This window comes from Mesoplodon mirus (assembly GCF_964341445.2).
Source record: "Mesoplodon mirus genome assembly, chromosome: 12".
Taxonomy (NCBI): domain Eukaryota; kingdom Metazoa; phylum Chordata; class Mammalia; order Artiodactyla; family Ziphiidae; genus Mesoplodon; species Mesoplodon mirus.
The window spans coordinates 63,420,535-63,433,445 of NC_138988.1; the positions used below are offsets into that span (position 1 = coordinate 63,420,535).

The 12,911-nt window shown below is 39.8% G+C and overlaps 1 protein-coding gene across 16 annotated transcripts in view; it reads left to right on the forward strand.

The window, feature by feature from the left end:
- The window catches only part of DST (dystonin), a 488,128-nt gene that overhangs the window by 417,622 nt on the left and 57,595 nt on the right, over window positions 1-12,911 (forward strand). For all 16 annotated transcript variants that reach the window (XM_082637996.1, XM_082637982.1, XM_082637992.1 and 13 more), the window contains 3 exons: window positions 9,274-9,393; window positions 9,560-9,667; window positions 11,351-11,569. In XM_082637996.1, coding sequence (XP_082494122.1) covers window positions 9,274-9,393; window positions 9,560-9,667; window positions 11,351-11,569 — 447 coding nt within the window. The remainder of the gene's footprint in view (window positions 1-9,273; window positions 9,394-9,559; window positions 9,668-11,350; window positions 11,570-12,911) is intronic.

The following is a 12,911-nucleotide window of genomic DNA, read 5'->3' on the forward strand; positions in this document are numbered from 1 at the left end:
CGAGGTTTGGCTGCTTGCTGCTCATAAGCCAATAACTCGAGAGGCAAGTGTCAGTAGAAAGGAAAGTGCTTTAATCAGAAAAGCCAGCAGTCTGGGGAGAAGGTGGACTTGTGTCCAGAGACCAATTCTGAAGATTCTCCTCAGCCATGACAGTTTTTAAAGGGAAAAGAATCTCAGTGAATCATCGAGGCAGGAGGTTGGGTTCTGCATCCTTGTCCATTAGGTGCAGACTGGCTGACTCTCTCTTCACATGTTATCTTGCCCCCATGATCTCCTGCAGGATTGCTAAGGGGACTGTTGGAGGTAGAGAGCTAGTCATTTTTAACTGCTTAATTCTTCATTCTTACTTCTTGAAATCTAGGAAAAGAATCCACAGGTTAGACAAGGCATGGTGCACATTCAGGAGAACATAAGTCAGGAGTTAGTTTCAATTGCTTAGTGATCTCATTCCTATAATTAGGCTCTCTTCTAAGGTTAGAGGGGAACAGAAATGGGCAAACAGGAAAGGGGCAAAGGAGCTGCTTTCAAGGGCAGGTGACAGGCTGAGCGCCTACCGGTTTGTAAGCTCTGCCAGGTGCCGAGGTCATTAACTGTAGCCCAGTTCTATTCAGAGTTTTGCAAATGTTTTCCACAGGTTGGTCTGTGTTTTCTCGAATCTAAAACATATACCCTGTAGGAAAATAACAATTATTGGGGCTTTTTTTCTGGATAAAACCATTCCTTACTGAAAGTTTCAAGACTTTGTGAAAGAATACAGAAAAACTCGTAGAAGCAAGAACGTGCAAACACTGTGGTCTCTATCCTTCAAGGCTTCCTTGTGAGAGAGGGGGAGATTGTTTAGTAAAAGTATCTCACTACCGGTAGGTCATAACTAATAATAGTGCTATTGATATATTAATATCTTCTGGTTGTTTATATGTATTTATTCTGTACTAGTATGTGCATTCCTTTGAAATGCCTGCAAGTCTGCCTAATGGAATACCTCCAGTAATAAAGGAAACCAATAAAATTCACTTAAGCCAATTTAAAAAAAAAAGGAAAGAAGAGAATACCTTTCCAGTAAGGCTGAGAGGTACCGTTTAGAGCTGGGAGGAGCATATGCAGTGTGTGGGCAGGTGACCTGCCTGGGGTCCCACAGCTAGTGTGTGGTGGAGTTGTAACCAGGGCTTAATCCAGATCTCATTCTACCTCCCTAAAGGGCCTCTTTATAAATCAGGTAGAGAGGAAAAATCCTAAGGCAGGAGGTGATCCATTTTTTTCTAACCTCCTTCAGTAATCCGAAGGAAGGCGCCAATATTGCAGCAAAATAGAAGTATGAGGATATTTCCAACCATAAGGCCTGTGAGACTTGGGCAAGTAAACTGAAAGGATCAGGAAATCTCTCTCTCCCTCTCTCTCTGTCTCTCTCGGCAAATTTAAGAACACACTGGTACCTGTCTTTCTGGTTTGGCAGAGATTTAGTTTTGCACTCAAAAGAATAGTTTCTAAACTCATAATTAACAAGTTTAGAAAGGACCTAATATATCACTGAAAATTGTTTTATAACCTTGCCCACTTATAGATGTTTGGAATTAGGACCAGAGTACAGTCTGATACTAAAATACTTGTTTTCTCTTTATCCAGTGATAATGTGTCCATGAAATACAAAAGGAATGGTACAAAAAAAAATCTTTAGACTTGGATATGAACCGCATATTTTGTATGATTTGTTTTACGTTGTATAAACAAATCATCTACCATTCTGTTTCTTCTCCACCTGAACCGTGGACATGATCTGACAGCAGTCCATCTTTTTCTGCATACCTTAGGCACATACATCTTGTTTTATTAAGAGCTACTCCTTCCAGATCCCTCCCCCGACATACCCAACCACGAGTGATGGAGTGAGGATCTGGGCCTTGCAAATGACTTGGTAGTTTTTAAATTTATAGATTTGATGCTTCCTCCCCGAATAACCGGACTAAATTCAACTAGATTGAAAATAACTGAATCCGGTTTTCCAAGCAGCTTTCTCTTAAGATGTTTGCATCTTTTGACATTAAGATTGTTTATGTACAGGCCTGCTTCCTTTTTACTGGTATAACCTGCATTTTGGAATTCAGCAGCCATGTAGGGACATTGTGAACAGTCAGGCCACCATCACAGAGGGTGTTGATTGACATGGAAGATGTCAGGCAAACGTGGAAAAGGGCTGAGGTCTGAAGAGAGGAGGGAAGGGGGTGTCCAGATACCTTCTCGTTAGCATGGGCTTCGTATCCGTCCGGTATATGTTTAGTTTTCAAAAAACTTCTGATGTGACGTGGTTAGATTTTTCATGTTAATTCTGTATCACATAGCAGTTTTGAAAAGATGTGTCATTGAATTTTGAGATCATAAGGCCAAGAGCCTTATGTAAAGTAGAGTGATGTTTATTATTATTTTGGAAATAATGGAACAGCCTCAGTTATTGGCAGATGCCCGAGGACGGTGTACATTCATTGTGACCAGTTAATAAGCTCCTGAGTCTGACTCTGCAGATTTGCCGGCATCAATATTCTGAAGAGGATTTTTTTTTAATTGGGCCCGTTCATAAGTTTTAAGAAAAATCTGAGTGGAATAAGGCAGCTTAGTAAACAGTGATTGTGAGCTTTAGAAAAAAGCAAAACAGCTGCCTCCTTCTCACAATGCCTGCCATTATCTGAGTTAGAAACTGTGGGTATTTTTGCATGTTAAACCTACACAAAGTAACTTAGCTTTGCTGCTTTCTTTCTCTAATTGCACACTGAACCAAATGACCCATGTGGAAATGGGGAAAGGAGCTTTTGCTTGAAAGACGTACAGACTTACAGCCTGAATTCAGATCACTGTGATTGTTTAAACCCCAGAGCATTTTGTTGTGCTTTGCCTCTTATAAATGTGCAATTATCAGAAGGTGCTAAAGTGTGTATTTCACTGGGTCTGGGCATCCCAGGCACTCTCTGACAGTTCTAATTGCCTGGCTTATTTTATTGGGCCTTCATAACCCCCCAATATAAAGGCACATGGGTGCAATTAAAATAAACAGTTCATTGGGTCATTAGGGATCAGCTTGGGAGAAAAATAACACCCATTAATTTCTTTTAAAGAACTAGAAGGAAACCTCCCCCATGGAAGTGAGATTTGTTTACGGTGGGAAAATATGGGCTGGGTTATGAATAATGTGAAGAAAAATGGAAGGAAATGCTAATCAAAAGAAAGCAAGCGCTAAGACCCTCGCCAGGGGAAGGGAGTAAGAGGATGTCCTGGAGGTTAAAGTTTGCTTATCACTCTGTCTTTCTTAAACCTCTGCTTCCACGCAAGAGAAACTTTCTAGATAATTACAAAAGCAGTTTGTCAGACATGGGAGAAACATTTAAATAGTAAGTGAAAACCCACCACTTATTGACTGTTGTGGTATTTGAGCCGATATTGGTGAAATCCCATGAATATTTTGAGTGACTGAGCCCAAATTGTGTACACGCACGAGGGATGTAACAGGGCAACCGCAAGTGTAGGCTCTGGGGTCAGACCACCATGGTTTGAACCTCAGACCCAACATTTACAAGCTGGGTAACCTCTGGTGAGTCAGTTAACCTCTCTCTGCCTTGGCTTCCTCGGCTGTAAATGGGATTAGTGGTAATACCCACATTATGTCCTTTTATCCTGACAGCAACTGTATATTCTTGCATGTTCAAGCACTTAGAACAGTGTGTTCAGTAGAATGTTGGCAGTTACTGTTTTACAGTGTGTTTTTCAGGAATATTTAGAGATTAGCCAATTAAAATGTTTTTCACCAACTTGTAGGAAGTTTCTGAAATACTAGTTCAACTATACTGGGAATTACAGTAACTGGGGTTGATAGTTGGACTCCAGGGATGATGCGTATTAGAATATTTCCCAGAATGCAGTTAAGGATGCTAACACTCTCTACAATTCATTTGAAGTCATTTTTTTGCTACTTGTATGAGTAGTAAGCAAATTTATTAAAATTTGGTATAGGGAGCTTGCTGTCCACGTTACTCACATGTGAAATAAGCCATTTCATGGTCTGTTAGAAATACTCATATTAAGTAGTTGTTTAAAAGAGTCACAGACCTAAATAAAAATGCCTTGCTTGACTGTAAATTGCTTCATGTAGACCCTGGGACTACTCCTTTCATTGTTGGACATTAAATATTTTCTAATGTAATAAAAAAACCTTTCAAAGGACAGAGGGAAATTTCTGCTTGAAGTCTTGTTTTCTTTTAGCAGAGCAAATATTTGCCTTGGTTCAAGAAACAGTGTTTGAGTTTCAGCTTTCTCTTTTGGCAACTTGGATGGTGTCATCATACTGGTTTTCACTGGATGCTTTTTGTTTTTTTTCTTCCAGAAAGGGAGACCTATTATTAAACTAATATTAACACCAGCAATCTGCCTTTCTTTATGAGGACTGTCATATAAATCCTAAAAATAGCCTGAACACAAACAAGAGGGGTGGGGACATCACTTTATTTTTTTCAGGGACCAGTAGAAGAAAAAAAATTCCTGTTAAATTTTATTCTTAATATCTTGCAGCATTTGCACTCTGGTAGAAAGGGCTGGACTATTTTTTCTCAGTTTTGTGCTGAGTGCATCACATAGTAGAGCTTTACCCTGGAGTTCCACCATGTGCGGCTTGAAAGCGAATGATCAGTCTCTTCCACTTGTTTGTTGTGACGATTTCTTTTTCCACATCTGAAGCTGCTGAATTAGTTGATGAAATTTTTTTTCTTTTTCACATTGATCAGCAATTGCTAATGAGTAGTTCCATTTGAAACTAAGTCATGTAACAATTATTGAACCAGATGAAGATAGAATTTTTCAAATGGCTTATCAGGATTCCTTCTGGAGTCCACATTGTTCTGACTTGTCCCCGTAGCAGCAAAAGTAATGAATTAGTGGGCAGAATATTTATTAACACCGCTACGTGCAAATCACGAGGCGGCTTCAGAAAACAGTGCATGCCGTTATGGGAAACAGAGGAAAGAGAAAGACTTCTGCTTGAATATATAAACGTGCGGAGTCATTTTAGAGGTACTGCCCTTATCGGGGAGCTCGCCCACTCTGACGACTAAAGCTCTGCCTTTCTGTCTGGAGCAACTTTGCCTGTCAGCGATCCTCTCAGATGTGTGACACTTGGAGGAGGACCCATGGGATATGTGTCCAGTCCTCACACACGACAGTGTGACGGCTGCCCCGACACCAGAGGAGTCTCAGAGCAGCCTGACTTTACATGATTTTTGGTTAGATGTTGGTTTATATTCAGATTTTGTTCGGTAGCACTTCTAGAGATTAAGTAAAGGTCTGTTACACCATATCTTCCTTTTCATATCTTTATGCCATTGGTTTTTAAAGGTAAATGTAAAAGTATTATTTTAACCCCTGTTATACTTCTGCTTTGGCCCATATTTAGATGATTATCTAAATTGTTTTCTATCTAAACTTGTTGACTAAAAGAACTTGACCTGCAAATAGCTTTAGTATTCATTTACTCATTCATTACTTAGTAAAGGTGAAAGCAAGTGGGTTCATGATAGGTAGAAAAAAATGTAAACAAATAATAATTCAGTAATATTAAGAATTTTTCACTTATATAATTGGTAATTTTTTACCTGTGAGATTGGAACCATCACAATGACTTAATCAGTGCTGTCTTTTGTGCCAGGCTGCACTGGCAGGTTATGCCCTTATAATTAAGAAAAGTTCACTGAGAAGCTTGACAAAGATTATTAAAGAATAAATTATGTACCCCATTTTGATGAGGGGATAGCCAAACTCTGCTCGTGGGAATATGAATCAGTACATCCAGGGCAACTTGGTAGCACAGATCTAAAAGAGAAAATGCAGACAGGACTTACAGATGAGAGGTTACCCACGCAGAGTTATTTTTTTTCAATTAACTTGTTTTAAGATAACTGTAGATTCACATGCAGCTGTAAAACAGAATATAGAGGTCCCGTTGTACCATTCACCCAGTTTCCCCAGTGGTAGCATCTCGCAAAATTATGGTACAACGTCATGAGCAGGGAATTGACACGGCTGCCGTCAAGACAGGGAACGTTTCCGTCACAGGGACCCCTCATGCTGCCCTGTTATAGCCACACCCGTCCCCTCCCACCTCTGCCTCTTCCTCAACTCCTGGCCACAAATCTGGTCTCCATTTCTCTAACTTTATTATTTCAAGAATGTTTGAGTACTTTCCAGCCATAGCCAACTTCTCCTCTCCTTCTGGGACTCAGTGACTTCAATTTTCTTTTATTATGGTTCCTCAGGCCCTGGGCTCTGTTCAGTTTTTTCAGTCTATTTTCTGTTATTCAGTCTGGGTGATTTCTGTGATTCTGTTTTCTGCTTCACTCATTCTTTCCTCTGTCCTCTTCCTTGGTCTCATCAACTGAGCTTTTATTTCAGTTATTACTTTTTTTTTTTTTTTTTTTTTTTTTTGCGGTACGCGGGCCTCTCACTGTTGTGGCCTCTCCCGTTGCAGAGCACAGGCTGCAGACGCGCAGGCTCAGCGGCCATGGCTCACGGGCCCAGCCGCTCCGCGGCATGTGGGATCCTTCTGGACCGGGGCACGAACCCGTGTCCCCTGCATCGGCAGGCGGCCTCCCAACCACTGCGCCACCAGGGAAGCCCATTACATTTTTAAGTTCTAAAAATTTCCATTTGGTTTTTCTCCATACATTCTGTGTCTTTGCTGAGACTTGCTATTTTGTTGCCGAGGCCTTCTACTTTTTCCCTCATTTCCACTGCGTTTGAAATTGCTCATGGAACATTTTTATCATGGTTGCTTTGAAATCTGCCAGATAATTCTCACATCATCTTCTAGGTATTAGCCTCTGCTGATAATCCTCGTTAATTCGGTTTGAGTTCTTCTGGGTCCTCGGTGTTGTGTGTCTTGGGTCTTCATTAAGCCTTCTGTTTTAGCCGGCTTTCCTGACACCGCTCTGGCAGAGGCAGGAGGGATGCTGCCAGGTGGAGGGAGATCCCAGGTCCCCCAGGCAGCCTCGTGGGACACCTAAGGGCGGTGGGGCGGGCGCTGCTCACTGCTGGGTGGGAGTGGGAGTTCCAGCTCCCTGACACCATGGTGAAAATCCTGACTGTCCACAAGCTTTCCCTGATGCCACCCTGAGGAGAGGGGGAGGTCCAGGCTCCCCACGTGGTCTCCACTGACCCGGGAGCAGGGGTCTGTGTTCGCCTGTGGGAGTGAAAGTTCCAGCTCCCGACTTCGCTGACATCACCCTGGCAGGGGTGTCGGGCCCAGGCTCAGGCGGGTGGAAATCTGGGCTCCCCATTCAGCCTTGCTTGGCAGCAGTGTGGGGAGACCAAGGCTTTTTTCTGTGGTGTTTGGTTGGAGTAGAATGGTTATTGTCTATACGTTTTCTGTCTTGCAAGGCTGCCCCTTTCCTGCTCCTTTGACTGGAGACAGGTTTTCCTGGGGCTTTTTCTGCACCTCTGGGTGCTCCTGGGTGGCAGTTTCTCCAGCATCCAGTCCAGGGTATGGGAAGCCAAAGAAAACCCAGGGAACTCACCCCCGTGCTTCTCCTCGGGTCCAAGACTCATAGCAGCTCTGCTTTCTTCTCTCTCCTCCCAGAGGTTCCTTGTATGCGTTGTGTATAATGCCCAGGGCTCTGAGATGTACTTGTGAGATAGGGTAAAAGTAGGTCTACCCCATCCTCCTGTGAGTCTGCGGAGTGTTGCCTAGTGTCTTAAAAGTATGAACTGTTTTCCAGTTTAGTTCCTTACCTCCACCCTTGTCTCCCCTCCCTTAGTTATCCCCTGACCCCAATCTGGATTTCCATGTGCTCTTGAAACATTAGAGGTTCGGGCAGTACTGGACTTGAAAATCGCAGCGTCCATCCCCCTGCACTTTTCCCACTGAGGCTTTGTTAGTTACCATTTATGGTTGGTGCTGTGGTGTCACTTGTCCTCTGTACTCATTTCTGGTAACTGGAAGGCATGGGGTTTATCTGATGCAAGGTACTGAAAATGTTCATGCTCTTTGACTTAGAAGTCAACTTCTAGGAATCTACCCTAAGGAGCTAATTAGAGATGCCAACAGAGATTTATATACAAGGATATTTGTTACAGGCTTGTTTATATAATAGTGAAAAAATGCAGAGAACCTAAGTGAAAATATCCAGGTATGCTAGAATACAATGATGGTATTTAAAAAGTCACATTTATATGACATGGTAAATGTTCATGATAAATGAAAAAGCAGGATATGAAACTGTTTATACAGTATTATCCCAGAGCTTTCTAAGTCTCAACTTCTGGAAGAAAATTCACTAGAATACCAACGGTATTAACTCCAGCTTTTAATTTTTTTCTGTATATTTTTCCATACTTCACAAATTTCTATGAATTATTGTTATGCTCAAGAAAAGAAAATCTCTTGAAATATTTAAGAATGCTCTTGAAAATGTTTTCTGCTGTTATCAAATGAGATGTAAAAGAATGATACATGAGACATTTGGGGGTATACTCTGCATATATAGAAAGGTATTTCCCATATACACACAGAGTAAATAAATGGGAATATGTCATTCTTTTTGTTAGGGATCTTGTACTTTGATAACAGCATGCTACCTGCCTATCATATTAACGTGATAAAGTGAAGGATGAAGTGATTTAAAGATGGTGTCCAGCTACTGACTTTTATAGCTTTTCAATTTGTATAGTATTTTTTTTCCAGATCTCTTTCCATGTCAGAAAGATGCAGAGTTCCTCATTTTCTTCAGTTATTGCAGTACAGGATCATGAGCACACTGATTTTTTTTTTGTTAATTAATTTTTATTGGAGTATAGTTGCTTTATGATGCTACGTTAGCTTCTACTGCACAGCAAAATGAATCAGCCATACATATACATATATCCCCTCCCTTTTGGATTTCCCTCCCATTTAGGACACCACAGTGCATTAAGTAGAGTTCCCTGTGCTGCACAATTTGTATAGTATTGCTAAAGAGAAAATCCTTACCACCACCAGAGAGAAGGCAGCAGTGTTAGCTGTCCTCACATCATTAATGTCGTGTTATGGATCCAGCACGTTTTAAGAGGTTGTGTTTACTTTCTCTGTGGAAAGTTCTCCTTTCTTTATAACATCAGTCACTATCATGGATTATTTCAGGTTGCCATGAAGAGACCAGCTCACATTTTCCATTTGTGTGATAAGGGTATTTGAAAGAAATGTAGATAGGTATTTCTCTGGCACCAGTTACAGGAACTTGCTGACCTGATTATTTATCTTTTGTTTAGTTTGACCAAGCGGCTGATGCAGAGTTAGCCTGGATTAGTGAAACAGACAAAAAATTGACATCTCTGGGTGACATCAGGCTTGAGCAAGACCAGACCTCCGCTCAGCTGCAGGTTCAAAAGGTGAAGACACACATTTCCAGTTGCATCTACATGGTTTGTCAGTGTGCTCCAAGGAAATGCACTTGCATGATTGAATGTAACTTGGTCATTTTAACTGCTTTGCCTAATTGTTTTTGTTTTAGTCATACACTCTTTAAAAAAAAAATCTTTGTTTTGGTAAATACAGACATTCACCATGGAGATTTTGCGACACAAGGATATTATTGATGAGCTTGTTAAATCTGGACATAAAATCATGAGCACATGCAGTGAAGAGGAAAAGCAGCCGATGAAGGTATGATCTTGTCCACGTGACTGATGTGAGACTTGTGAGCAAACAGCATGTGTGGGGCTTTCACTCTGAGAAAAGCGCTTTTCCTTTATCCACAGCTGCTGTTTAAACAGCTAAATCATTAGTTTCAAATAAGGCATTTTTCAAGCTTATAGAATAAGAGTGAAAGGAATACTCCTTAAGGGAATCACCCTGGGGATAATCTTTTTTAATAGACAGAAAAGCTGTTAAGGTTTGAGTCCTTGAGTAACTGGGATACATTAAGCATCCAATTAATGTTCTCTGTATTATCACCGTTATTATCAGTATAAATTGTTATTCTGTATGTCAGCTGTTGTTTATAGGCTTCAGGAGCATTGGGGCCGCTGGAGCTGAAACAAAACTCAAAATATGTGGTTCTCTCTAACTGAAATTCATTCTGTATAAAGTTACAGTAATCTGTATAGGAAAAAAAGGAGCGGAATCATTAAGTATTCAGTTTATGTAGTTTTAACGATCCTTTAGATTGATGGAAAACCAGCCATAAATAAAAATGTTTAGTTCAATTCATATTCAGACATCTGAGAAGCCTAAAGAAATTAATACATATTAATGCTTCTGGTAGGAAAATATCCTATGGCAAAAATAATATATACAAATGTATATGCGTAAGATCACATTTAGAAGACGGTGCATTGTTTCTAAGGTATACCATAGGCAAATAATAGAATGTGCACTGTATATTAATACTTAATCTTTTATTTAAATACTCTACAGTGGCACTTCACTTGTTTATAATTTAATCTTTCCTTTATTATTTTTGTGAAGATCCTGGTGTGAAAAATACAGATGATCATGAGAGAATTTTTATGTTATTCTGTGGTTTATTGGATTGCTGTTGTGCTTTATCTTTTGCTTTTGGATTATGAAGTGAATTTGTACCATAATCGAGATCTCTGTGACCACCCCATAAAATCAGTGGATAGCATAATGTTCTATTTTGCTTCTCATCTATTTAATTAATTTTGCTGACCAGCAGCTCCTCTTAGAATTTCATTTGTGAAAGAGAGTCCTTATGTTTTAACAGAAAGTAATGTCAGTGTTGCCAGGCTCATGCCAGACCTTTCTCTCACCTAGAAGACCTAGAAGAATGGCTGGAGAATTTTGCTTTTTATGTTTGAAGCTCAGTGTCTTAGTCATAAAAACTTGAGGCTTTTTATTTATTTATTTATTTTGTGGTTTTGTCACCTAATTTTTTTTTTTTTTGAGAAGTTCTCCATGTCATCAAATCCCCTGATTTTTGACAACTGCATAGAAATCCACTGCAGGAATATATCATCCTTTATCAGCCTGATCTCCAGTTGTACTTTCAAGACATTTTTGCTATTTTCTACATGTGTATATGAAATTTTTTTATTGTAGTAAGAACACACCATTAGCATACAATGGAATATTATTCAGCCTTGAAAAGGAGGGACTTCCTTATGCAACAACATGGGAGGGCCTTTCTTTAATTTAAAATGAACTTTTATACAAAGAAGCAATTAAAATCTAACTAGCCTCTGTTGAGTTATTCATTTACCATGCATTGTTGAGTGCTTACTCTGCACCAGGTATACTGTGCTGGACAAGCATTCTGGAGTATATATATGTGTGCTCCTTGGCCTGCCTGCCCGGTTAAACACATTTTGTCATCTGATTTTCTAGAAAAAACTGGACAAGGTATTGAAGAACTATGATGCCATCTGCCAGATAAACTCAGAGAGGTATCTGCAGTTAGAACGGGCGCAGTCCCTGGTTAACCAGTTCTGGGAAACATACGAAGAACTTTGGCCGTGGCTGACAGACGTACAGAGGATCATCACTCAGCTTCCTGCCCCTGCGCTGGAGTACGAAACCCTGAGGCAACAGCAGGAAGAACATCGTGTAAGCTTGGTGCCAGAGAGAGTGCTGGAGACCCCATGGAAAGGGAATCATGATTTTTAGGGTGTTTCTAATGCAGACACCTTCTGTGATGAGGAAGTTTTAGTGTTCTGGTCTGCACAGTTTGCTTACCTCCGAGTTGCTGCCCTGTTGTCCAGTTTTGCAGTGGGACGACTCATGTGGGCAGGCACACTGTGTATGTCATCATGATGTCACAGCTTTTACCCAGTAGTATGCAGTGTAAACTGAGTACAGAAACAAAATCCTTGTTTTAAAATGTTAGAGAAATAAGCTTTCAAAGTACTTTCAACTGATCATGTTGAATTGCTTTCAGTGTACACTAATTTGACTAATATATAGTGGTTAGAGCCATCCAGAATGTAAGCAAAAGGTAGCAATACATGGAAGCAACATCAAGCAGACAAGGACATTAAGCTTGGAGAAAATGTACGCTATAACAAATACGTCAAAATAGCATTGTTGTGAAATCGAATTCTGTGAAAAGGAAAAAATGCTGAAGTTTAAAGACATATTGTCCCCCCACTTCTTTTTTTCTTTCCCTTTTGTACATGGAAATCTTTTGAAGTTCTCTGCTTCTATAAGTTTACATGAGTAAACGAGAGAGTATATTTCCATCTACAAATATGTCATGTTTTAAACACATAAAATGGCATTATGAGGCCCTCATTTCAGTAGTCTCCGAAATGTTAACGTAGCTTAAAATTTTGCAAGGGTTTGAGTGAAAGGATTCAAGACTGTTAGAAGAAAGTCTGGAATTCTTGTTATTTATGATCTTGTGAACCTAGTTGCTCTCCCAGATCTGTACAAGATGTACAGATCATTGTGACTAATCATTGTGTGTGTGCATGTGTAAAGTTTAACTCAGGATATATTACATCATTGTTTGAAGTATGTAACATACTTATTAATCATATTTGTTTACTTTTTTAGTGTATTGACATTGAAGAATATCTCTTAAGTATTTGTTTAGAAGAGCTTTAGAGAACACTTTAATGCAAAATGGAAATTTTATGGTGTTCTATGTAAATAATTCAGTGGGAGAAAGACTTATAAACTAAGTAAAATTAAATTTAATTTTAGTAGAAAGGTTATTTTTGGGAGAAATCCTGATGCCTACCCACTGAATGATTTTTAGTATAAAATGTTTCATGGATTTCTTCTACTCTGAAGTGAGATCTGAATAGCTGTTTTCTAGCATAACATCAAATAGGACGAAAAGGATCATTATTGAATGGAAAATTTCAAAATTGAGTTAATTTTCTTGTTTGGCATCATCTTTCAGTTCTCAAAACAAATGTATGATTTTTATTTAGAAAGGGAGCTT